The sequence below is a fragment of the Oncorhynchus tshawytscha genome, linkage group LG04 (genome assembly GCF_018296145.1).
Source record: "Oncorhynchus tshawytscha isolate Ot180627B linkage group LG04, Otsh_v2.0, whole genome shotgun sequence".
Classification (NCBI taxonomy): Eukaryota; Metazoa; Chordata; class Actinopteri; order Salmoniformes; family Salmonidae; genus Oncorhynchus; species Oncorhynchus tshawytscha.
In genome coordinates, this window is record NC_056432.1 from 20,732,987 (window position 1) to 20,759,161 (window position 26,175).

The window sequence follows — 26,175 nt, forward strand, 5'->3', positions numbered from 1 at the left end:
AGGTAGGGTGGAGGTGATATGGTCCTTGACTAGTCTCTCAAAGCACTTCATGATGACGGAAGTGAGTGCTACGGGCGGTAGTCGTTTAGCTCAGTTAACTTAGCTTTCTTGGGAACAGGAACAATGGTGGCCCTCTTGAAGCATGTGGGAACAGCAGACTGGTATAGGGATTGATTGAATATGTCCGTAAACACACCGGCCAGCTGGTCTGCGCATGCTCTGAGGGCGCGGCTGGGGATGCCGTCTGGGCCTGCAGCCTTGCGAGGGTTAACACGTTTAAATGTCTTACTCACCTCGGCTGCAGTGAAGGAGAGTCCGCATGTTTTCGTTGCAGGCCGTGTCAGTGGCACTGTATTGTCCTCAAAGCGGGCAAAAAAGTTATTTAGTCTGCCTGGGAGCAAGACATCCTGGTCCGTGACTGGGCTGGTTTTTTTCTTGTAGTCCGTGATTGACTGTAGACCCTGCCACATACCTCTTGTGTCTGAGCCGTTGAATTGAGACTCTACTTTGTCTCTGTACTGACGCTTAGCTTGTTTGATAGCCTTGCGGAGGGAATAGACGTACATGTCCACCACTCACCACTGTGAGGGCATGGGCAGCCAAGCATTGAATTCAGAGTGCTTGTTGACTGAACAATACACAAACCTGCTTGTCCTTTAAGTGTGCTTACATGTGAAAGGCAAATACACATTGGCTCTTTGACTGAATCCATTTAGCACTATTTCAGGGAATGCAAAACTGCTGCATTTACAGAAATGATGGGACATTGTCATTTAATTACATTTGACAATTCATGTTTTGTCTGACAAATGCCTCACTGTTGTGCTACAGGTCCTGCCTACAAAGTGCAAACCAAGCGCTATGGTTACAGTTTCTTGCTTATAGGACAGGAACGTGTGAGAAAACAATGAATGATCTGTTGGGACATCAGATACTCAGATGGGTTAGAAGAAAAAGTATTTACCCTCTAAATAAAAGTCTCCCTGTTCTGGGATGCATGAATGGTTGCCTTATTCGCACACTGGACCCTTTAGAGTGCACCAAGGATATGTCCCTTGCACCCAAAACTTTTTGTTCACAATATGATCAAATATCAATGTGTAGGTCTTCAAAGTAAACCATCTTAGGTGCAACTACCAAACAAACCAGTCTTCGCTTCACTGACCAAACTAAAAAAGAGTATTACAAAGGTTGACCTGTTTTTTTTCTCTCTTTTTGTCTTTTTCTTTTTGGCCAGAAACAATGTTGCTGCATTACTTGACTGTTAACCTTCCCCCCTGATGATTTGCTTCAGCATTTTTCACTTCTCTTGTTTGAACAGATGCCGCCCCCCTCCAGCATGAACCGCCCCCCCGGGATTGTTATAGTACTTAGTACAATGAAGTAACGTGCAATTATATTAATGTTAGAGCACACCCAAGTAAGTTCCCTTTCCAGATAACGACATCAAACGATTTGATGTGTAACATTTCCTATGGTTTATAAACCATGGGCCTCTTTTGTTTGATTCCAGTGAATGGCATCAAAAGGTTGTCTGAGGTAAACGTGTTGTTGCATGAACGCACTCAACAGCTCACTCTGTAGCCTCCATTACGGTCCAAACAGCATTTTTTGCAGGATATTAAATAAAATTTTATTTGTCACATGCTTCATAAACAACAGGTGTAGACTACTAGTGAAATGCTTACTGACAGGCCCTTCCCAACAATGCAGAGAGAAAGAAATACAGAAATAATAGAAAATTAATCCATTGGCCAACTAAACTACAATTAAGAGATGGTGATAGTCAGTGGGAAACAGATGACATTTTAGACGCCGGTGAAGCATCCCCTTGGATTTGATTCAGCAGTCACGATCCTATGCCTACTTGTGAAACGTATATTAATTTGGTGCTGGATGAAACCTCAAATTAAAGTAGAGGCTAACTGTTTTGTAAACAAGCGATTTCAGGGCAGATCTATAGCAGATATGCACAGCATTGGCAGTCTTCTGTTCCTTATAAATATTTGCCTAATTTTCAAAGTCAGAATACAACAGACATTTGCCTATGCCTTTTATCTGACCACTATTTCACCCCACAGAAGTTATGTGTAAATACATGTCCTTGAGTCAAGCAAAAGGTGTTGTCTGTAAATAAGGATGGTTGCTCTCAATTTGCTCTAAATGCAGCTTTGAAGTATCCCATTACACCCAACTGTTCATCTCAAGTTGTGAATGCCACAGCATCCAATTGGCAAAAATGTCCTTTGAAAATAGGTCCCGAAAAGGTCCTGAAACCCCCTTAATGGTAGCAATGAGCTTGAGCATGAAACAGGAAGACGTCTCATCCGGACATCTTAGTTGAAACATGGCGTGATCTGTTTCTGAAGGTTAACTTGTGTGACTGTGAAACAAATTAAACTAAAAACTTTATAACTGTCCCCTGGCAATTGTCAGTTTACAAAAGACTGGTTCTCAGCTATGTCAAGGCCCCATGCAACAAGCATTGCTTCTGTAGTCTAATCCTATATTTACCTGCCACTGATATCACAATTAGGCTATAAAATCTATTCATGAATTTTCCTATTCTAACAAACATCTTCTGTTTTGTGTGCAGAACTCTATAGCTTACTGTAAATAGCCTTTGGTCTAGAATGGCCTATACTGAAACGGTCCAGTGTGCACATTGATGGAACTCTGTATCTTCCTGGTGCCATAAGAATGCTGCACACCCTTTATATACCCACACATATTTTACATCAGGGTTGGGCAACTTTGAGGGGGGTGGGGCCGCAATGGATCTGTGTACCCACATCCATACCCACACATGAAGTATTTTGGGGGTTCTAAGCCCCCCCAAAATATATTTTTTTGTCCTTGGAAATTGACCTGTGGGCACGGGCCACCAGTTGCCCATCCCTGTTTTAGATCTTCTGTGTTCTTATAAAAAAATGTTTTGACTTGCCTTATTTAATTTACTGCATTCATTTAAATAATAGACACTATACAATATAGACATACTGTATATGTATCTTGGGCAATTCATAAAGCTGCATGAGGGCCTTATTACTGATGAATGTGTTTGTTTTTTATGACCGTGTTTTTCTTTCTGCTTGCATTTTGCATTTATATTGATGTGTGTATTTTCTGTAATTTATGTAATTCAGAGCTCATCTGTAAAATAGACCCTTGGTCTCAGTATGACTCCCTGATAAAATAAAAGGTTAAATAAAAAATCTATAAAGTTTTGGCATTTTGTCATTGGTGTTTTTACTAAGTATTGCAATAGTAGCCTATTATTGTGCAAATGGAGGAAATGTAACAACATTTAAAAAGAAGGGAAAAACAGAGAACTATTTGTTGAAATTATAATTTATTTCAAGTAGTATGTCTGTACTTATTTGTTATTTTCTCTATTTCCCTCGACCTTGGCTGGACTGGGTAGTAGGGGTAGTTCCAGTTAGCTCTGTGTGTACATCTGATGCAGTGCAAGCGAATCACCCTGACAGTCCCCCTTTAAACGAGCCCCGCCCCAAAATCAGTCGATCAAATTCTGCATCACGCTCAACCTCGTCCATCCAATCATAACCCACCAGGGGTGGTCTTAGGATGGTGGTCCGGGAAGCTGTTAGCCAATCAAGTTTACTGCTCAGTGAACAAAAGCTTCACGTCAACTATCGTTGGTTCTCTGAATAACACATTATTCATGTTCATGCAGGTTATTTAAGGGAGACCTGATGGTGATGATGATGATGAGGCGGCGAGATAGCGGTATTTCATGTTGAGAAGTAACGGTCGATGACTCCCAAACATGTATGAAGGCAGAATAATGTGTACATTCATTTAGTTAACTCACCACATCAGATGCACTGTGCTTTTTAATGTTTTATAGTTATCCAATAGTATACGGCATCCTGATAAGAATAAGTGGCAGTAGTATAGCAGGGCTAGGCTACACGCCCCACTCTCTCAGTCTAGAAAGTTACTAACTAACTAGTAGCAATCCTAGTGTGACATCACATGTGAACGAGCATGCGTTGCTAATTCATTCACAAGCTCTTTGTCAGACGTTGTTAGCTTCACTTTACTACACTGCTATCTCTTCACAAACAACAACTCCAAAATTCTATACCAAAATTACACATATCTTATTAAAACCATTAACCCTAGTGAATAACAAACAACAAGAATAACATTTTCCTGAATCATTATAATAAGATTTTTTTTTACAATTGCACTAGAATTATATTTTTAAAAATAATATCATTGATATTTTTAGTATGCTTGAGTTTTTTACTGTTAATACATGCGTTCTGTTTTGTGTGATGTAACAATGTAAATTGTTGATCTATATATAAATAAAAACAAATAAATACACTGCTATCTCTTGAAAGAATATTACTTGCATAGTTACACATGAAAGTGAATTGGTCTCAAATTACGTCAGAACCTCAAGTTTACTTTCAAATCTTTGCTTGGTTGAATGTATCCTAATATAAAACAGCGCTATGAAGGTAGATCAAATCAAGGGCAAATCGTAGTTTGTGCCGTCTTATGTTTATGGTGCTATAAAGTAAAACAGTGACCTCAGCCACAGAAAGCACGCTACATTTTAACACACCCACCGCCCAGCAGACACCAAAACGAACCTCTTCGCATGACCGACTTCATTTGAATCTGGTGAGGGAGGGAGTGGAGGTCTGGCGCCCGTCCTCAGCACTGTTATTTCTCCCGCTGCCTTCGAACAACACAGTCGATTCTCCTTAGGAAAACGGCTGAATGGAGAGAAGAACATTGTTCTATGACAGCACTAAAGGAAACTACCAGAATTTCTTATTTTCGAAGACAGTTTGCAAGTAGATGCATATCAACGAGCAATTTTGAAATTCGTATAGTGAGGTTCGCTGTAGTGTAAGAGGCAAAGTGAGAAGTAGCGGCCACCTTTTGAGTAAAATAACCCCTAAAAGATCAGAACCTACAGTATAATCGTTAGTGTCATTTGGTAAGTAATTTCACATTTGCCAAATTAGTTTGACAGTTGGCTGGAATCATGACTCGGAGATCCTGTGTAATTTACGCTACTGGAATTGTCTGCGCCCACCTACTGATAGTGGGGATCGCCTTGGTGGTGGCTCAAGTCTTTCAAACAATGATTCACAACCGGCTAAAAAAGGTGAGTTGCAACTTTTTCCCACGACAAACATACATTTGATAGTTTTATATGCTGGTTGCTTTAATTTGTTAGTTGTATTTGCACTAAACGGCAGACGGGGAGTCACATTCCCATTCCTTGTTATTAGGTGATGATGTTCGATAGAAAACGTTACAGCATTTGTTTGCTCAATCCGCATCTCCGGTCATTCGCCCACCCAACATGAATCAGTGCAGCATGCGTTCCAAGGTCGACAATTTACAAGTGCTGCATGCTTTACCACCAACCAATTATGTTTTTTTTTGTGGTAGGAAAGCAACATTGTATCATTCGTAAATCAGCAATATTGATTCAACCCTCTTGAACAGCTCTGCAAGGCGTTCAGCATTTAAACTCAATGTATAGCCTGATTGAATCTCACCGGCTGATTTACAATGCCAGGTATGTTCCTGTCACAGCGCGTTGCGGTAACATCATCATCACCATGGATTGGTGCACTGTAGGCAAGCAGCCTGTTTTATTCCAACAATAAAATAAAGCCCACTCACTTCATTTGCTTTATTATACATAATGGTTGACAGATGAGTTGAAATACAAGTGTACTGCTGCATCTTTATTTGTGGGGTATTCATCTCATTTACCTGTCTGTCACAATCTCATTTATTTGGGAATGGGATTTAAAATTATAAGAGCTTTCCTCGTGGTTTATCAGTAAGGGGTTGGAATCTCGTCCGAGAAGGGTCTGGGGAGGTGCGTGCGCATGGATGGGGGAAGGGAGAGAGACCATGAAGGCTAAGTCCCGCTTCCTCATTTCACTTTTCATCCTTCTTGCTTACCTGGTTGAACGTCTCTCGCATCTGAGCAGCTCTCTTTCTTCAAGTGCCATGCCCACCTCAGCAAAAATGTCAGACTCAGTCATAGGATAGACAAATAAACATTCGTTTCGTGGCCGCTGTTAAATTACTTTGGGTCTGGGTTTATTTGGGATATGGTGTCACCCTGGACCTAGAATACATAACATCATGAAATGAAACAAATATTGCTGATGTTGTCAATCGGCCTACCTGTATTTTAAGTTCAATAAAGTGCAGGAGTCTTATGTGGACATATTGCCGGTGACTGAAAAGATGATAGATAAATTAAGAATGAATGTCCATCCACAACTGTACCACTATCTAAAACGGCTCTTAGAACGACTTTCCTGGATCATAAAACAACAGTGAGCATTCATCTGTTTCATTGTTTCAGCCCTGGCCTGATCTAGGTCTAGAGGACTGCTCTGCCTGGAAAACAACCTGCTGTCCCCTGCCAAAAAAGTTAACATATGTCATACATTTAAATTATTGTCAACTTTCATTCAAACAGTTTGTCATCATATAAACAGGAAAACAGCCCCAAAACATGACACTGAATAACATTTATTATTGTCTTGAGAAAGGTTATCAAACCACAACTCCCACAGATGTTACAGGTCAGGTTTTCATTTATTTTTGAGTGAACCTGATGGTTATGTTTTAATATCCTTACCACTCTTCATGTGACCCATCCCCAACCACCAGCTACAAAAATAGTGAGTTTAAAAAAATATATTTTAGATAAGATTGATAAGCCCTCAACCCTTTGTACCTGCTTGCCTGTGCTTGTGAGATCAAGGTTTGAAGCATTTTTACGAGCAAATTTACGTAAACATGAAAGCTATGGAAGCCTTTGAGAGACTTTTTTTCAAGGGTGTTAAACACAGGAATTCTTCTAATCTAGGCCTTGACTTTACCAAAAGTTAGTGAAGCACAGAAACGGTCTCTCTTGGGAATTGTATCCGTTTGAGAGGGACTCAATTTGATTTATAAAAACAAAAGACATCACTGATTGTGAAACTTGGTACCATACTGCTGAGGATGAGTCTGAATCACATGTTGGTGGTGGTTTTCTCACACTCACCTTTTGTGTATGTAGTCAGTGTTTGGCTTTAAAACTAGAATCCATAGTTGCTACATCCATTTGGACTAATACATAGCCTACCAATTGATTCCTGAAGAATATACAGTGCATTCGGAAAGTATTCAGACTATTACGTTTTCCACATTTTGTTACGTTACAGCCTTATTCTAAAATTGATTAAATAAACTTTCCTCATCAATCTACACACGTGTCAAGGCACAGATCTGGTGAATGCTACCAAAAAATGTCTGCAGCATTGAAGGTCCCCAAATACAGTGGCCTCCAACAGTTTGGAACCACCAAGACTCTTCCTAGAGCTGGCTGGGGGAGAAGGTCACAAAAGGCACCTTAAAGACTCTGACTGCGAGAAACAAAATTCTCTGGTCTGATGAAATAAAGATTTAACTATTTGGCCTGAATGCCAAGTGTCACATCTGGAGGAAGCCTGGCCCCATCCCTACGGTGAAGCATGGTGGTGGCAGCATCATGCTGTGGGGATGTTTTTCAGCGGCAGGGACTGGGAGATTAGTCAGGATTGAGGGAATATGAACTCGGCAAAGGTCAGTGAGATCCTTGATGAAAACCTGCTCCAGAGCGCTCAGCACCTCAGACTGGGGTAAAGTTTCACATTCCAACAGGACAATGACCCTAGGCTCACAGCCAAGACAACACAGGAGTGGCTTCGGGACAAGTCTCTGGATGTCCTTGAGGCCCAGCCAGAACCCGGACTTGAACCTGATCGAACATCTATGGAGAGACCTGAAAATAGCTGTGCAGCGACCCTCTCAATCTAACCCGACAGAGCTTGAGAGGATCTACAGAGAGGAATGGGAGAAACCCCCCAAATACAGGTGTGCCAAGCCTGCAGCGAGTATTCTTGGGTAATTGCTGCCGAAGTACTGAGTAAAGGGTCTGAATGCTTATGTAAATGTGACTTTCAGTTTCTTAATTCTAATATGTTTGCATAAAATTCTCAACCTGTTTTTGTGTTGTCATTATGGGGTATTGAGTGGGGGGGAAATGTAATCCATTTTAGAATAAGGCTGCGAGGTAACAAAATGTAGATGAAGTCAAGGGATCTGAATACTTTCTGAATGTACTGTAACTTATAAATGCCTCATGATTTTAGTTAAACTGTCATACCCCATCAATCTAAAATATAAGCTTATTTTAATCCGTTGTCTGTAAACAAACACTGTACACCATCAAATCAAAGTTTATTTGTCACGTGTGCCGACTACAACAGGTGTAGACCTTACAGTGAAATTTTTACTTACAGGCTCTAACCAATAGTGCGGAGAAAAAAACGTGTAAGTAAAGAATTAAAACAGTAAAAAAGACCTCTTGAAAATATGAGTAGCAAGGCTCTATACAGACACCGGTTAGTCAGGCTTATTGAGGTAGTATATACATGTATGGTTAAAGTGACTTTGCATATATGATGAACAGAGAGTAGCAGCAGCGTAAAAGAGGGGTTGGGGGGGAGGCACACAATGCAAATAGTCCGGGTAACCATTTGGTTAGTCTTGGTTACATTGAGACTAAGGAGATGATTGTGGACTACAGGAAAAGGAGGACCGAGCACATCCCTGTTCTCATCCACGGGGCTGTAGTGGAGCAGGTTGAGAGCTTCAAATTCCTTGGTGTCCACATCAACAACAAACTGGAATGGTCCAAACACACCAAGACAGTCATGAAGAGGGCACGACAAAGCCTATTCCCCCTCAGGAAACTAAAAACACATGGGTAAAAGTATAATTGTAAGGCCATGGATGGTCAGTCCTTGCATCCATAGATCTGTCCATGATTTTGAGAATGGTTACATTTCTACAGGCCCACCCGTCAGCTTTTTACAAAAACAGGCGGAGTGACTGCTTTAATTGTTTCAACTGCAGATTTTAACTTTAAATGCAGCCAATACAACACGCATGATTGGAATAGCTGGCTTAGTATGGCTTGACTTTTCACAACTTTCAGGTGACTCAAATGATCTAATAAAACTTAAAGGGAAATGGCTTCTCGGGATCAAATATGCTATTTTGTTATATATTTCAGGAGTTCTCAGGGATATCTTTATTCCATGCGAAGCGATATTTGACTCCACAGCCTCCATACTTTGCTGTACATCATGAAATGGGCTATTGGATGAGTTGATTCATGTCTTGTGCTGGAAACAGCCTATTTCAGATATGTTTAAAACTGACTAGAGTCGAAGTGAAGCAACAGGCTTCTGTTTTCCCCGAGGAGCATGCCCCCAGTTCAATGCTCTAGCTAGTGAGTGGTGACCTTCTGCACAGTTGTGTTGTGTAGTGTGTTTGTCAGAATGTGTGTATGAGGCAAAATGATCAGATCATTTAGGACTCCATAGGAAGTATGTACCCAGTTTCCCCTATATTCATTTAGTAGCGGTGGCCCACCGCTGCTTAATTCTTGCCACCAAATATCATATGAAATATATAGTTCTTCCGGGACACACTTTTAAATGGATAGTCTATTGGCCCAATGACTGGAAAACACTGAAAGATCAAGTCTGAACGGGAAACGAGTTTGTGCAACCGTGTTGAGCCACACCTTAAAAGCGGCAACTGAGCTTCTCTGAGACCTCAAGATGAGAGTGAGCAGTTTGAATGGTAAAGGCCTTTCTCATGTACACCTCACTTTACTCAAGGGACAGAGAAAGCAATCAGTAACCCCTTATGTAAAGGACGAGGGGGGGGGGGCATTTCGCACTTGAAGTTAGAAATACCCTCCTTGAATGGTAAAGTTTGTTGTTACAGATTTCTCTATACAGTAGGCATACATTACTTACCAGTATCTTATGGATCAACCAACATTCTCTTTTTAAATTTGACAACCATGTTCCAGCACGCTTCATTTTATTAAAGTGTTGAATGTCACTTCATCTGTTTTAATTGCAGTTGAATTACTCCGGTCTCAGAGCATTTCGTGTTATTTTGTACCTAAATCCAAGACGCTCCATTTAGTATGAAATGTTACGTTTCATATGGTATGTATTAACTTGTGGATGTCCATCATCCATTTCTTATGTTAAATGACAATTTGTATGATATCTTCCGAATTTCAATACTTACATTTTGCAAATTCATAACATATTATAAGATGTTACAAATTCCAATTTCTTGTGGCTGTTAGCTAGGCTAGGGCTTAGGGTTTGAGGGAAGGGTTAGCTAACATGCTAAGAAGTTGCAAAGTAGATTTAAAAAATGTAGTAAGTAGTTGAGAAGTTGTTAATTAGCTAAAATGCTAAAGTTGTCCGTGATGAGATTCGACATTTCCGTTATACGCCCACCCATCCTCCTTTCGTTTTTGTCTTATTAAGTAGCCTTACCAAACATTTTTTATATATACAGTATATCACAAAAGTGAGTACACCCCTCATTTTTGTAAATATTTGAGTATATCTTTTCATGTGACAACACTGAAGAAATGACACTTTGCTACAATGTAAAGTATGAGTGTACAGCTTGTATAACAGTGTAAATTTGCTGTCCCCTCAAAATAACTCTACACACAGCCATTAATGTCTAAACCATTGTCTTTCCAGTCAAACATTTGTAATGTGGGCTAATGTTAAACATGATTGAATGCATGATTGGGTAGGCCATCATTGTAAATAAGAATTTGTTCTTAACTGACTTGCCTAGTTAAATAAAGTTTACACTAATGGTGTTTAAAATGTTGTGTAATTGTGGTGGAATTTACTGGGGCTGGGATGATACCAGTATTGCAAAAATAAAAACAAGAAGCAGACAACTCTTTGGTCCTTCAAAAACCTTCTGTATGTAAAATATTGTGTTCTATAGTGAGATAATAAATGCATGTGACTGGATGATAACATAATTATGTTTGTTTGTGTAACCGATGTGAAATGGCTAGCTAGTTAGCGGTAGTGCGCGCTAATAGCATTTCAATCGGTGACGTCACTCGCTCTGAGACCTTGAAGTAGTTGTTCCCCTTGCTCTGCAAGGGCTGCGGTTTTTGTGGAGCGATAGGTAACGATGATTCGAGGGTGACTGTTATCTGTGTGCAGAGGGTCCCCGGTTAGGGGCGAGGTGACGGACTAAAGTTAAACTGTTACATTTGCAATGTTAGGGTTGTTTACCTAAGGAAGTTAAACCCATTTTGTTTCCTTGCCACGATACTAATGAGTATTGCGATACTGGTATCCTCGCAGCTCTAGAATTGACCTGTAAACTTGTTTTTATCTGATCATTGCCGCATTTCAAAAATAGGACAAATTTAGTCCTACATGTATTACTGTCGTCTGAGGGACTTATCTGAACACATTTAACCACTTCCCTCTATTCATATGATGACCAATAGGACAGTGCAACTACTCCGTATTGTTTATTCAAACTGTCATGCTGCCAATTTGGTGAGTGGTCATTTAAGGAAAAATGCAAATATCCCTTGATCAGCCTGCTGGGGTTCACCCAAACCTCCTTTGCTGTTTTCACTCAGGTTTTCTTCTGACAGTTATTCCCCTATGTTTTCCCCTGGGGTTTTGGTGTGCTGGCATTGTCTTAGCTACATTATTTGCAGTGTGTGCTCTCTTCTGGTATAACCTGAAAGGGTTGTTGATGGGTGGTGCAGCTAAAATAAAAAATTAAATAGCTTTTGAAAGCCAAAATATCTTTAGTTTAGAGATTAATGGGGTTACTGTTTCAAATAGCTTTTTAGGCCAGCGCTCCTTCTATCCCTCAAACGTACTACCCTAAACAGATTACACTTGGAGAGATCATTGTTGTTTTGGACCATCCTTAAATAACTGTTTCTCTATAACAATTTTTTTTTTTTAGGAATTGACTTTGACAGAGGCAAGCCGAGTATTTGAGTCATGGAAGAACCCGCCGCCTCCAGTCTACATGGAGTATTACTTCTTCAACGTGACCAATCCAGAAGTGTTCTTAGCAGGGGGAAAGGCAGTGGTCACCCAGATTGGACCTTACACTTACAGGTGGGTTGACAACACACTCACTGTTGTCCTTTGAAATTAGGAGGGCTCAGTTCACACAGGGCTCAGTTCACACAGGAATGAATCTTATCTTGAGATCCAGAGTCATAACTTAACTTAATTGGAAATAATGTATCGATGCCAATGGAAGGTTTTTTCATGTGCTCATCTCAAGTTAAGATTCGGCTTACAATGTATTTGTTTTATTATCTGTTCGTTTGATCATGGGAAGCTGGTGATTCAGGTCCTGGGAAAGTCCTATTGAATGAAAGCGGTTCCATGCTGCTGAACCTGCTGTTGGACTTGTTTGAACTTGTCTTTCACCCCCATGTGAACATCTGTGTGGACCGACTTAATCCTCATATCCACATCTTTCCATTACAGGGAATACAGACCTAGGGAAAATGTGACTTTCCTTGAAAATGGAACCAAGGTTTATGCCCTGAATCCCAAAAGCTTTGTCTTCGTCCCAGAGAAGTCCAGAGGTAATCCAGAGGTTGACATTCTGAGGACAGTCAACATCCCAGCTGTGGTGAGTTAGTATGTGTCCCTCTCGGCCTCTGCTTGCTTGTTACCTCTTCATTTGGTTTACTTGTGCAGTCTTCGCTTATGCAGTGTATCTTAGCTGCCATGGACATGTTGTATCTGCAATATAGTGTGTTATAAACTGTGGTGCAATACAGTTTGAGTACTTAGAAACATGAGGGTGTGAATTATTCCACAAGTGTGTCCTCTTCTGTTTTGGTTAAGTTTAACCTTTCAAGATTCCCAGTATAACCGCTGTAACCCTATATTGGCATTCCTTTACTGCATCATTCCAGTAGACTTTCCAAGCATTATGCTAAATGCTGTATTATGACATCTTGGGGTCTTGTTCCTACCAACCTTTTACTTTATAGCAGACACTTTCATGGACGTAATCCAATTTCCATTAATGAGAACCAGACCAGAATCTAGACAGCAACCAAAGCTATAGACTTAGAAACGTTGTTTATAATTTTGTTACTAGTGGTATGATAGAATGTGAGCTCTATCCCCTTCTCTCTGTTTCCTCTCCCTCTACAGGCAGTGATGAGTGAGCTGAACTCCTACTCCTTCCTGCTGCGTACCTTCGTCTCCATATATATGAAGTCCATCGGTGTGGAGATCTTCATGACCCGCACCGTCCACGAGGTGCTGTGGGGCTTCAAGGACCCTTTGCTCACCAAAATCCACAGCGTTAGGCCAGAGGTGGATGAGATGTTTGGGCTGATGTGGAAGGTAGGCACTGTTTGTGTTTAGTAAAACCTTGAAATATGTTTAATCAGATTACACTTCTGAATACAGTCATTCACTAAAGTTATAACCTTAGCTAATGGCCAGTCTTGAAATTTGTGATTTAACCAAAAGTTGTGAAATTGCACTAGAAATCATTTAGTCATTGAACCAGTAGGTGGTTGGTAGGGCCCGGGAGGATGTTTCTGTTGGTAGGGCCCGGGAGGATGTTTCTGTTGGTAGGGCCCGGGAGGATGTTTCTGTTGGTAGGGCCCGGGAGGATGTTTCTGTTGGTAGGGCCCGGGAGGATGTTTCTGTTGGTAGGGCCCGGGAGGAGGTTTCTGTTGGTCCGGGAGGATGTTTCTGTTGGTAGGGCCCGGGAGGATGTTTCTGTTGGTAGGGGAGGATGTCTCTGTTGGTAGGGCCCGGGAGGATGTTTCTGTTGGTAGGGCCCGGGAGGATGTCTCTGTTGGTAGGGCCCGGGAGGATGTCTCTGTTGGTAGGGCCCGGGAGGATGTCTCTGTTGGTAGGGCCCGGGAGGATGTCTCTGTTGGTAGGGCCCGGGAGGATGTCTCTGTTGGTAGGGCCCGGGAGGATGTCTCTGTTGGTAGGGCCCGGGAGGATGTCTCTGTTGGTAGGGCCCGGGAGGATGTCTCTGTTGGTAGGGCCCGGGAGGATGTCTCTGTTGGTAGGGCCCGGGAGGATGTCTCGTGGAGTCATCACATGATGAGTGAAAATGACAAAATGCTGATGAAGCTGCTTCACTTACCCTTTTTCGGGGAAACTCGTGTCTACTTTGGAGACTCACATCTGCTATTCCACCTACCGCAATAACAATGTGAATAGTTTTCTCGGGTTCCACAAACCAGATAATGCTGCATTAATTGGAAATCCTCTGAAAGAACTAGACGTTGGGTAGAATTTTACATAAATTGTAAAATCTCAACTGTCAAAGCATTTGTCAACCGTTTTAGTCAACTAGTCTCTTACCGCTGCCTATAAAATTGTAATATGAGAAGGAAAAACAGACCGGGATAGGCAGGCTACAGTAGTGCAGTGGCACTATAGCACAATATCCCCCGTCAGTACAGTTCCAACAATGACAACCAGACACTTTAAACATTGAAATTCCTTCCCAAATGACCGTTTTAACAGCATTGGAGGAAGGTGTTCTTATTTTTCCTCTGCTTATCAAGAGTCTGTGGCTGTTTCTAATTCTGTACCTGTCCACTGTTCTCCTGGATGTTGGATGTATTCCTTTCGATATGACAGTCTAACTGAACTATTGTCTTTCTCTCTCCTCCTAGAAAAATGGAACTCATGAAGGAGAGTTTGTGTTCCTGACTGGCGAACGTGACTACATGGAATATGGCAGAATAGACACATGGAACGGGTTGACGTAAGGTCCTTTATTTCCCTTTGTTTTCTACCTTCATGGTTGTCAAAAAGCATTTCTCATGTCAGCAGTTTTCTTTTTGGTCCTTGCCCTGCGACATTGGGTTTACTCATTGAACAGGAATGAATTGGGATCTGTCCAAATCAAGTATTCAAAGTCCAAGGATAAACTCATTTGCTCCCTGTCATGACAGAGCAGATTGCAAATTCCTATATTTAAATATCAGAAATAGAAAACCGCTTCCAGGCATTTGAAATGAAATCCGTATTTGGCCCCGCCGTGTTTTAGAACAACCTTGTGTAAACGAAAGCTTCTTGATGTCTAACATATCCCGTACCTTTCCCCTATCAACAGTGAAATGTCATGGTGGTCCTCTAACCAGAGCAACATGATCAACGGGACGGACGGCAGTGTGTTCCACCCTCTGTTGTCTAGGAAAGAGCTGCTGTACATCTTTGCGGCTGACCTCTGCAGGTACGTCAGTCATATCTCCATATCTGTATTGTCTGTAGTTGTATTATATGTTTACAGTCAAAGCAGCCAGTACAGAGAGGGACGGTGGTTTAGGTGACAGCCAAGAATGATCGAGAAACGACTGACTCGTATTCATATCGGACTGGTAAACCACTGTAGAAGATGCCACACCCTGGCCGTGGTAAACAGGTGTGAGTTGGGCATGATCCAACCAACACCATAATGCGTGAGGAGAATCTGGAGAAGAGGCACATAGTATAAAATGGAGATTTGACTCAATCGAGACCGTTGTACTTTGTCTTCTCATATTCACCCAATGTTCCACACAGTAGGTGACACATTTGTTAACACAGACCTCACAATCTCCTCTGCAAAATGACATGTGTAGAACTGAATTCCTGCTGTAAGTTTTGTGAACTGAGAAACTCCTACACAGCTTGTGTCCTTCTCCTTGTTCTTACCTGCCTCTGGGGTTTAGGTCTATCCATCTGGGTTATGTTGAGGACGTGGACGTGAAGGGCATCCCAGCCTACCGTTTTGCCCCGCCCCACGACGTCCTGCAGAGTCCTGAGGAGAACCCCACTAACGCCGGCTTCTGTGTGCCAGCTGGGGACTGCCTCGGCACCGGGGTGCTAAAAGTCAGTGTTTGCAGAGAAGGTAAGAGATGGTTAATTACTGTCACAACCCTGGTTGGCATAACATATGTGCCCCACATACCCACTGTTTGTTTTGACTAACCCCATAACCTAGTTTTTTGACCGATTTAAAAAAAATAATAATAATAACCCGAACTAGTTCTAGCTGCAATCCAAGCTCCAATAGATATCAGAAATGTCCATGTTTGAGTATCCAGATTTTATAGTAGTGTAGATGGTGAATGATTAACTCTGGATGAGGGCTATAAAACACTTGAATTTGAGGATAAAGGTAATCTCAAGGCTTTCCCCTCATAAAACAATCACATGGCATATAAATGCACTACGTTAACCCTTAAGTCTCGTGAGGGAAATAGATATATTGTTAAGAGACATCCGCTTTCGTAGTGTGGTGCAGAGCTAGTTCAACAATCGGGGCAAAGTTATTCCTCTGTTCGTAATGCTGAAATCATGGTTCTATTGATTTGAGGCTGTTCTAACCGCATCCTCTTGGGGCTGCAGTATAGGTGAATAGGACCCTTTATTAATATAGGTGAATAGGACCCTTTATTAATATAGGTGAATAGGACCCTTTATTAATATAGGTGAATAGGACCCTGTATTAATATAGGTGAATAGGACCCTTTATTAATATAGGTGAATAGGACCCTTTATTAATATAGGTGAATAGGACCCTTTATTAATATAGGTGAATAGGACACTTTATTAATATAGGTGAATAGGACACTTTATTAATATAGGTGAATAGGACACTTTATTAATATAGGTGAATAGGACACTTTATTAATATAGGTGAATAGGACCCTTTATTAATATAGGTGAATAGGACCCTTTATTAATATAGGTGAATAGGACCCTTTATTAATATAGGTGAATAGGACCCTTTATTAATTCCCTGTGGTGGTTTGAATTCCATTTGTCAGATATAGCAGTTTGAATAGTTTTCATATTCCTTAGTGAGGGTTATTGGCTCCCACACTGGAACACATTACATGATGTCTCTATGAGTAGTACCTTGTGGAACTTCATAATGGTCATTCTGACCTCAAAGGAAACGCTTTGTCATGGGTTGAAAAAAACAAATAATTTCACTGTATCAGAACATGTCCGGTACAGGCCGCCTTTCCGATGGCAAGGAAGGAACTTGACACATATTTTTGCTATTTGTTCCGTTATCTCCATGCCTGGGTAATAATACCAGATAGCACACGTTATCAATCTGATGTTTCCCTTTTAGAGCCCCAATATTAAAACATTGGAATTTGTTTGGCCTAATCCTCTCTTATGGCAGTCCAATATAAGGACATGGGCTATTTGATGTAATATAGGTTGCTTGTGGTGTTTTCTCTTAAATTGCGTTTCTTTCCCATCTCCCTCATCTTGTCCATAGGTGCACCTATCGTGGTGTCGTTCCCCCACTTTTATCAGGCAGATGACAAGTACATTAATGCTGTTGATGGATTGCACCCCAACAAGGAGGAGCATGAAACTTACCTTGACCTTAACCCGGTATGAACAAACATTTTATCTACCATATACAGTGGGGCAAAAAAGTATTTAGTCGGCAACCAATTGTGCAAGTTCTCCCACTTAAAAAGATGAGAGGCCTGTAATTTTCATCATAGGTACACTTCAACTATGACAGACCAAATGAGAAGAAAAAAATCCAGAAAATCACATTGTAGGATTTTTAATGAATTTATTTGCAAATTATGGTGGAAAATAAGTATTTGGTCACCTACAAACAAGCAAGATTTCTGGCTCTCACAGACCTGTAACTTCTTCTTTAAAGAGGCTCCTCTGTCCTCCACTCGTTACCTGTATTAATGGCACCGGTTTGAACTTGTTATCAGTATAAAAGACACCTGTCCACAACCTCAAACAGTCACACTCCAAACTCCATTATGGCCAAGACCAAAGAGCTGTCAAAGGACACCAGAAGACTGAATCTGCAATAGGTAAGCAGCTTGGTTTGAAGAAATCAACTGTGGGAGCAATTATTAGGAAATGGAAGACATACAAGACCATTGACAATCTCACTCGATCTGGGGCTCCACGCAAGATCTCACCCCGTGGGATCAAAATGATCACAAGAACGGTGAGCAAAAATCCCAGAACCACACGGGGGGGGGCTAGTGAATGACCTGCGGAGAGCTGGGACCAAAGTAACAAAGCCTACCATCAGTAACACACTATGCCACCAGGGACTCAAATCCTGCAATGCCAGACGTGTCCCCCTGCTTAAGCCAGTACATGTCCAGGCCCGTCTGAAGTTTGCTAGAGAGCATTTGGATGATCCAGAAGAAGATTGGGAGAATGTCATATGGTCTGATGAAACCAAAACAGAACTTTTTGGTAAAAACTCAACTCGTCGTGTTTGGAGGACAAAGAATGCTGAGTTGCATCCAAAGAACACCATGGGGGTGGAAACATGCTTTGGGGCTGTTTTTCTGCAAAGGGACAAGGACGACTGAACCGTGTAAAGGAAAGAATGAATGGGGCCATGTATCGTGAGATTTTGAGTGAAAACCTCCCATCAGCAAGGGCATTGAAGATGAAACGTGGCTGGGTCTTTCAGCATGACAATGATCCCAAACACACCGCCCAGGCAACGAAGGAGTGGCTTCGTAAGAAGCATTTCAAAGTCCTGGAGTGGCCTAGCCAGTCTCCAGATCTCAACCCCATAGAAAATCTTTGGAGGGAGTTGAAAGTCCGTGTTGCCCAGCAACAGCCCCAAAACATCACTGCTCTAGAGGAGATCTGCATGGAGGAATGGGCCAAAATACCAGCAACAGTGTGTGAAAACCTTGTGAAGAGTTACAGAAAACGTTTGACCTCTGTCATTGCCAACAAAGGGTATATAACAAAGTATTGAGAAACTTTTGTTATTGACCAAATACTTATTTTCAAATATTTGCAAATAAATTCATTAAAAATCCTACAATGTGATTTTCTTTTCTCATTTTGTCTGTCATAGTTGAAGTGTACCTATGACGAAAATTCCAGGCCTCATCTTTTTAAGTGGGAGAACTTGCACAATTGGTGGCTGACTAAATACTTTTTTGCCCCACTGTATAGTGATGAGGCCAATATGCAGGATCAGTTATGGGGCCTATACACTTACATACACTCATTGTGTGTATACTGTATTTAATAGCTCTATTACATGTTGTATGTGTCAATTAATGCAGTACCAGTGGAATATAAACATTTTGCTTCCTCCATGTTGGAAAGGGCATGTTCTAACTGAATAAGTTTCTATTGCTTAATTTTAAAGCCTTATTTTGTTTTTTAGACCACTGGGGTTCCCATCCGTGCTTGCAAGAGAGCCCAACTCAATATAATTTTGAACAGAGTTCCAGGCTTCCCGTAAGTATAGCAATCTGAACAGTTTGCCACACTCATCCCTCATACAAATTGAGTGAAAAGGCCTTTTGTTGAATCTCAAGTCCTCACTTCATTTTCTCTTCCACAGCGAAACCAAACATCTAAACGAGATCATTTTTCCCATCATGTTTGTCAATGAGGTAAGACTTATCTCCTCCCTTTCTCTCTCTCCAATTTATGTTGTGAAATTCAGTCATCCTCACGTGTAGCCAAGACATATCAAATTAAGTTGTATTAGACAGAAATCCAGATATTTAGCTAGAGAGAACCCTCTAGTCTATTATTAAGATCAGTTAATAACAACATAGTAAAGACAGGTTAATAACCTTAGTGACCCTCCCCCACCTTCCCCCAGACGGCCACTATTGACGATGACTCTGCTGCCCAGATGAGAACCCTGCTGCTCATCGTGACCTTGGTGTCCAACTTCCCTCTGCTCATCGTGGGCATGGGAGCCATCCTGCTCATTGTCCTAGTCGTCCTGGTCTGCAGGTCTCGCCAGAAGAAGGTAAGACCTGTCCTCTACCCCTGCGCTTATTACCAGGAGACCCCAAACTGTTTTTTTTGTAGCAATAATATTCATAAGCTTCTCTAAAATATAGTGTAAATTGTGCACGTCACTCACAATATGTCAGTTGTTGTCCAGGAATGGTCTAAGTGATTAGAATTGAATGGTGCATTGATACAACAGGTTTTATGTTAGCTTTGACTGTGCTCTTGCATGTTTGATCTGTTTTATATACAATTTATTCTTCTATATTAACATCAGTGGTCTGGTGTCTGAGTTCTCCATCTCCTTGCATGTTAAGTTAACACCGTGCATGAGGAACCTCACATAGTCAACATGTGCTGCCTTCTGTAATCTCTGTATGAAATTATAGTGCTGCTGGCCTTTCTAACAATTTTAAATAACTGAGGTCAAAACAGGAAGTATAGATCTTAATTTAGCAGTCCCTGTTGGCAGATAGACCGTCACAATGATGACTGTGTATAGGCTACACTACCGTACAGGCCAAAGAGTGCTCTGAACTCTAGTAACAATAGTTCTGTAGGATAGCCAGGGTACTTTCAACACTTATCTGTGTTTGTCTAGGTTAGTCCATCTGACCCCATTTGCACGACCCCATTCCCCACCCATCAGTTGTGACTCGGATAGATGGGGGTTATATTAGTAGAAGTTCACATGTCATAGCTTGGAATATCAAATAAAGCTATAATCCTTAATTCAAACAATACCAAAACACAGCTTTGTTAAAAAGCTGAGGAATGAGTCTGGAGAAATGTAACCACTGACAGAACCACCAGACATGGATGCAAGGACTGACCATTGACAATATAAAATAGAGTTTTAACCATGTTTTGAGGCTTCAGTGTTTGTTTACATTTACACCGCTTACAAACATTGGAGTAACACAAGCTTGTATTTTGGGTTCTGATGGGGTACGACAGTTGAAATAAGCTGATGAGTCATAAGTTATATTTTCCAAAATCAATGGGTTTATATCATTCATTTATAAGATGAATGTATCAACTAAGGATTCCAGCTTTGAAGAACTGTATAGTTACCGTGCTATGATTAACATGTTCTGTAACCCCCCCCCCTGTTTCCTTTCTGTTTTAGAATGAAGTAAAACGTATTGATTTTACTGAAGCTTTTCATTCTTTTACTGTAAGTCTTAATTTGCCTCATTTGTCATTTTCGTTCAGTTATTAGCAATTCTTGCTTATTTTAATATCCAATATCTTTAGGTTTAATATATACATTTATTTTACATTCCTGCTTCATAGTGGTATTTCTTCATTAAGTTGAAAAGTATCTTGAGTTTGTTGGTTTTGTACAGTGACATTAATGAATGATTATCCACAATTAGTTTATATACCATTGCAATACATTTCCGATTTAGTTGTAAACAAATGTTATATGTTTGTTTTCATGGTTGAATTCTGCTTTGTTGTTTACAAAATGTCCTCCCCTCTTCAGACGGCAAAAGATGAAACGGCCTACACTCAAGTCAGCGACAAACCAGAGGTTGAACCATCAGAAAACAACTATACCAACCAGCCAATGAGGAACGGCTCCTACATCGCCATGTCTCCCGTGGAGGCTCAGAAGTGTTGATGCAGGCTGCAGTGTGTGGACGGGCAGGCGGAGCAGCCTGGGCGTGGTATTATAACCAAGGCAGGGTTTTGCAGTGCGGACAGGGGTTTTCACTTTTGGGCAACAACCCCAATAAATGTCCATGTCAATCAAGATGCTGCTCATCTCAATGATGCTCTTGACTATCCTGCTGAGCATGGTCTTTCTGCCTGCCATAGTGCAAAACAACAACTCCTGTCTACTACTACTACTGTCACTTCTGTCTCTGTTCTGTTGGGCTCAGTGCTGGGTTCATGAAGGAACACTTGGACAGCCAGGACAAAGCTTTTTTGAGTATTTTCTGCGAGGGAATAAGTATCAAATTAGGCAGTATTCTCACTAATTAATAACAACCACTGAGCAGTCACTATCAGCGTTCTACTGACTGATGGGTAGTCTTCACCTGATTTAATGAAGACTAGAGGGTCCTGAAACATTTCTTTGGATCAGTGTTTGTGAGGTCACCTCAAACAGCCACCAGATTAAAACATCTGGTATTCTTCTCTCCCTGTAACTGAGTGTTCACTGACTCAGAATATAAGTGGTTTTGCTAGTAAAACTGTACTTGGCATATCCTTTTTGAAGAAAAAAGAAATGGACTACTTATAATATATTTTATTTTCCAGGGATGAATCCATCAGTGCACACCCAAGTTGTTATCAAATAGAATTTGTGACAGTTTGTGTGTGCATGTCTTACCATGCAGTGTCCTGTTTTGATTGGACTATGGGGGACTATTTTTCTTGACGCAGGCTCAGTGTAGTATGACAACTGAGAAACTAGACATTTAGCTCTTTTTTTTTTCCCCTTTCCCGTTCCCTTTTTCCCCAACACTAGTTTGAGACAGATTTCCTCAGATAAGGCATTAGTAAATAGCTGCTTTCCCATTAAGGAAAGGCCTAAACTTTCATCTCATATTGAAATTGTAAGAAAAAAAACATACCCACAAAACTTACAAGGGAGACCTGAACCTACTTTCTGCCTTACAATTTTCAGTGTTTCTTTGTTGATATGATAAAAAGCTGGATATCTTAATAGTTGTACATATGTAAGGGGGAAATGTCTGGCTACCTCTGACCTAATCCAGCAAGTAGTCACAGGTGTGCCGAAGACACCATTTTTTTAACATCAGTGTGGACCCACTTTGTGTGTCTGCATCAATACTTGGAGAAAGCACAAATTGGATTGATAGTACAGTCCTCATAACAAGGTGACCAGGTTTTCACATAAAGACGAAACACTGTTAGAAACATCGACTGGTGCGCCGTAAAAAAAAAACGCAGGTGAATTGTAGAATAAACAATCGGGCCATGCACACCGCTTCTGCTGTGCATGTTATGTCAGAGTCAACTGGCTTGCCAAGGAGCTGTAGATATTCAGACGAACATGGCACTTGAATCACTCTTTGTCTGATGTTTTGATGGGTTTTTTTGGCCATTTTGGTCACTAGTCTCTGTCGTGTCAAGCCTTTTGGCAGTTGCTTCTGGAAAAAATGAACTAAGGCCATAATACTGTCAACTTGAAAATTCCTGCACTTTCCCCAAAAAAAGAACGTGCCCTGTATTTTTTTGGTTGTTATATAAAATGCAAGGGTCCTTCTGTGTATTTCAGTAGTTTGCCCCAGAGTTGTTTTTCAATGTGGTTCCTGAGGTGTTATTCTAGATGGACACTTTGCCTTTGTTACTTGCTTTTCAGTACATTGAATATGATTTGTTTTATTTGTATCTATTATTGCTGCTATTAATTGCCATAACCTATGGACTTGTATTTTTTCTATGGATGAGCCATCCATGCTCATATTCTGTTTTAAGGTTGTTCCAACAAAAACCAGTATCAACTTCTAAATGGCTATGTCTGGTCTCTGTGAACCAACTCTTTAAATATTGAAGAATATTTGAGCAGGATACAATGCCCAAAGCTTGCTGTCATTTACTGTGATTAGCACATAACTATAGATAGCAACACATTGTAACATGAGGAATTGTCCATATTGGGATCATTTTGATATTTGTAATACTTGTTTCTGTGGGTGATTATAGGGTTTGTTCAACTGGAAACTCGAGTTCTAGATGGGATGCCCTAGTAAACAAATTTAATCTTTTTTTTCTTTTCAAGCATGAGTTTGGTTGTGCAATTAAGGACGTTTGTCAGACATGGCTTTGGGCATCTACTCAAACTTTGGTCCTGGTTATATTATATGTCAAGGACCAATAAACAGTAGGCCTTTTCAGCTCAATCTATATACAAGCAATCATGGCCTTGTGCATGTATTGCTTACTTGTTTAATCATCACAGTATATCTTACCATCCTTATTGACTTGAATCTATAAGACCTTAAACCTGAACTGTGTTGCGTGTGCGTGCACACACGCATACACCTGAGCCAATGCTTACCACTGTCTGACTGACTACTCCCATTCACCTTTTGTACCCAATCATTCAAGTCCATTCGCTCCCCTGTGCTTGACCAAAGATAACCTACATAGATCGGTTCCAGCTCGTGTTTACTCTATTTAGAGATAACGGTTGTGCCGCCACCACCGTCTGCCTACCTTCTACACTATGGCTGCGTCTGGAATTGCACCCTATATCGTTTACAATGCATTACTTTTGACCAGGGCCCACAGGCTCTGGTCAAAGGTAGTGCCCCCTGGTCAAAGGTAGTGCACTGTATAGGGAATAAGTTGCTGTTTCGGATGCATTCCAAATGCAATGTATTTACAACCGTGTTTGAGTCATGTGCTTCTCCCATCAAGGCCAAAACATGTAGTTTTTACAATTTGATAAGGATTATTAATATTAAGCGAACTTCAAAGGGTTAAACTGCATCTCTAATGTGAAGGGGAAAAACTGAGTTATGTATTGAGGCAGCAATACAAGGTTATGTAAAATTTTATATAAAAGTTTTTTAATCTGACACAATATTTATGTATCCATATGTTCATTGTTATATTTGTCCCGAGTGTGTGTTTTTTGTGGTCGTGTTTCATTTCTAAGTACAGTCTATTTTTTAATATTCAACGGGGGTTATCGCACACCTGTTCAGTTTGTATCATGAAATGTTTGTCTCACAGAAAAATACATCTTGTAAAGCTGGTTCATAATGTGAGATATTGATCCATCAGTGAGGGTAGCAAAGTCCCCAAATGTTCTGGGAGAATTCCTTGATGGTTGTGAATGTGTGTGTAGGATAATAAGCTAATGTAGACCTATTTTTGTGCAGCTAATGCACAGTTTTGTCAAACTGGAGTGATTAATTGGAAGGCTGACTATCTGTGTACATGTGTAGGGAGATTACCTTGGTGCCAGAACAGGAACAAGGGAGGTGTACTCTCAATCTAACCCATAGATGAATGAAGCCCTCCTTCAGGGAAGAAGAACGCTGGTGCCATACATCCTTTTATTTCATCAATGTACTTTCACATTACTGATTTTTGTTTTAAGCAGTGTAGCAACTGTATACTGTTCACATGTCATTGAGTGTAAGTTTCTCAGTCACCGACTAACAGACATTTCATGTTACTTCTGAGATATATATTTTTTTTTTGCTGCTGAAAGTGACAATCGTCATGTTTGGTGCAAAACTATTTCAAAAGTAATCCATAACTTTTAGTTAATTTACACTGCACAAATGTTTATACAATGCTTTTGTAAACATTTTTAGTGTATTTGCAAAAATAAATACATTTGCAATGAATGCAAAGAATACAGTTGATGACTTAATTTTTTCAGTCTTGCTTGCTTTTAATACACTACTGATAAATACTAAAATTTTACTTTTTAATACATTGAGACCGTAGTAGTTTAACATTTTCTCTGCTTGTGGTATTTGTTGGTGCCTTCACACACTACATGACCAAAAGTATGTGGACACCTGCATGTCGAACCTCTCATTCCAAAATCATGGGCATTAATATGGAGTTTGTTTCCCCCCTTTGCTGCTACAACAGCCTCCACTCTTCTGGGAAGGAGTTCCACTAGATGTTGGCTCAGTGCTGCGGTGACTTGCTTCCTTCCATTCAGCCATGACCTCCCCTAATTGGAGTAAACTAATGAACAACAATTAGGCTTGATGTTGGACAATTTAGGCCTGGTTCGCATTCTGCGTTCCAATTCATCCAAAAGGTGTTCAATGGAGTTGAGGTCAGGGCTCTGTGCAGGCCAGTCAAGTTCTTCCACGCCGATCTCGACAAGCCATTTCTGTATGGACCTTGTTTTGTGCACAGGGTATTTGTCATGCTGAAACAGGAAAGGGCCTTCCCCAAACTGTTGCCACAAAGTAGTCTAGAATGTCATTGTATGCTGTAGCGTTAAAATGTCCCTTAACTGGAACTAAGGTGCCTAAGCCGAACCATGAAAAACAGCCCTAGACCATTATTCCTCCTCCACCAAACTTTACAGATTATTATTGTAAAATAGATTGTGTCTGTAAAATGTACAAGTATGTAAAAGCTGAAAGTAGAAGCCTAAGTGTTCATTAGTTTACTCAATTTGGGGAGGGGTGGTAGGGTTAGTGAAAAATGTGTGTGTGTATATATATATCTATCACACATTTGCAAAAAAAATCTATGGGGGATTGGAAATGATGCAGACAATTACATTGATGGAAGCTATAATCTATTTGCAATATTAAAGCTGATCTACCCCATAAGAAAGATAAAGAAAACCTTTACTGTTGACACTATGCATTGGGGAAGGTAGTGATCTCCTGGCATCCGCCAAACCTAGATTCGTCTGTCTGACTGCCAGATGGTGAAGTGTGATTCATCCTTCCAGGGAACGCGTTTCCACTGCTCCAGAGTCCAATGGCTTTACACCACTCCAGCT

At 40.8% G+C, this 26,175-nt stretch overlaps 1 protein-coding gene across 2 annotated transcripts; it reads left to right on the plus strand.

Annotated features, from left to right (window-relative positions):
* Nucleotides 1-4,597: 4,597 nt before the first annotated feature.
* scarb2a (scavenger receptor class B, member 2a) lies at nucleotides 4,598-25,058 on the plus strand. Of its 2 annotated transcripts, XM_042320451.1 has the most exons (14): nucleotides 4,598-4,981; nucleotides 5,091-5,152; nucleotides 11,890-12,047; nucleotides 12,429-12,576; nucleotides 13,110-13,304; nucleotides 14,606-14,697; nucleotides 15,049-15,168; nucleotides 15,647-15,825; nucleotides 17,215-17,333; nucleotides 19,120-19,193; nucleotides 19,300-19,351; nucleotides 19,567-19,719; nucleotides 20,833-20,880; nucleotides 21,193-25,058. In XM_042320451.1, the coding sequence occupies exons 2-14, from the start codon at nucleotides 5,129-5,131 to the stop codon at nucleotides 21,328-21,330; spliced, it is 1,500 nt and encodes a 499-aa protein (XP_042176385.1). In that variant the 5' UTR covers nucleotides 4,598-4,981; nucleotides 5,091-5,128; the 3' UTR covers nucleotides 21,331-25,058. The 2 variants fall into 2 exon arrangements, with proteins under 2 accessions (XP_042176385.1, XP_042176384.1); XM_042320450.1 differs by having other exon boundaries at nucleotides 4,598-5,152.
* The last annotated feature ends 1,117 nt before the right edge of the window (nucleotides 25,059-26,175 follow it).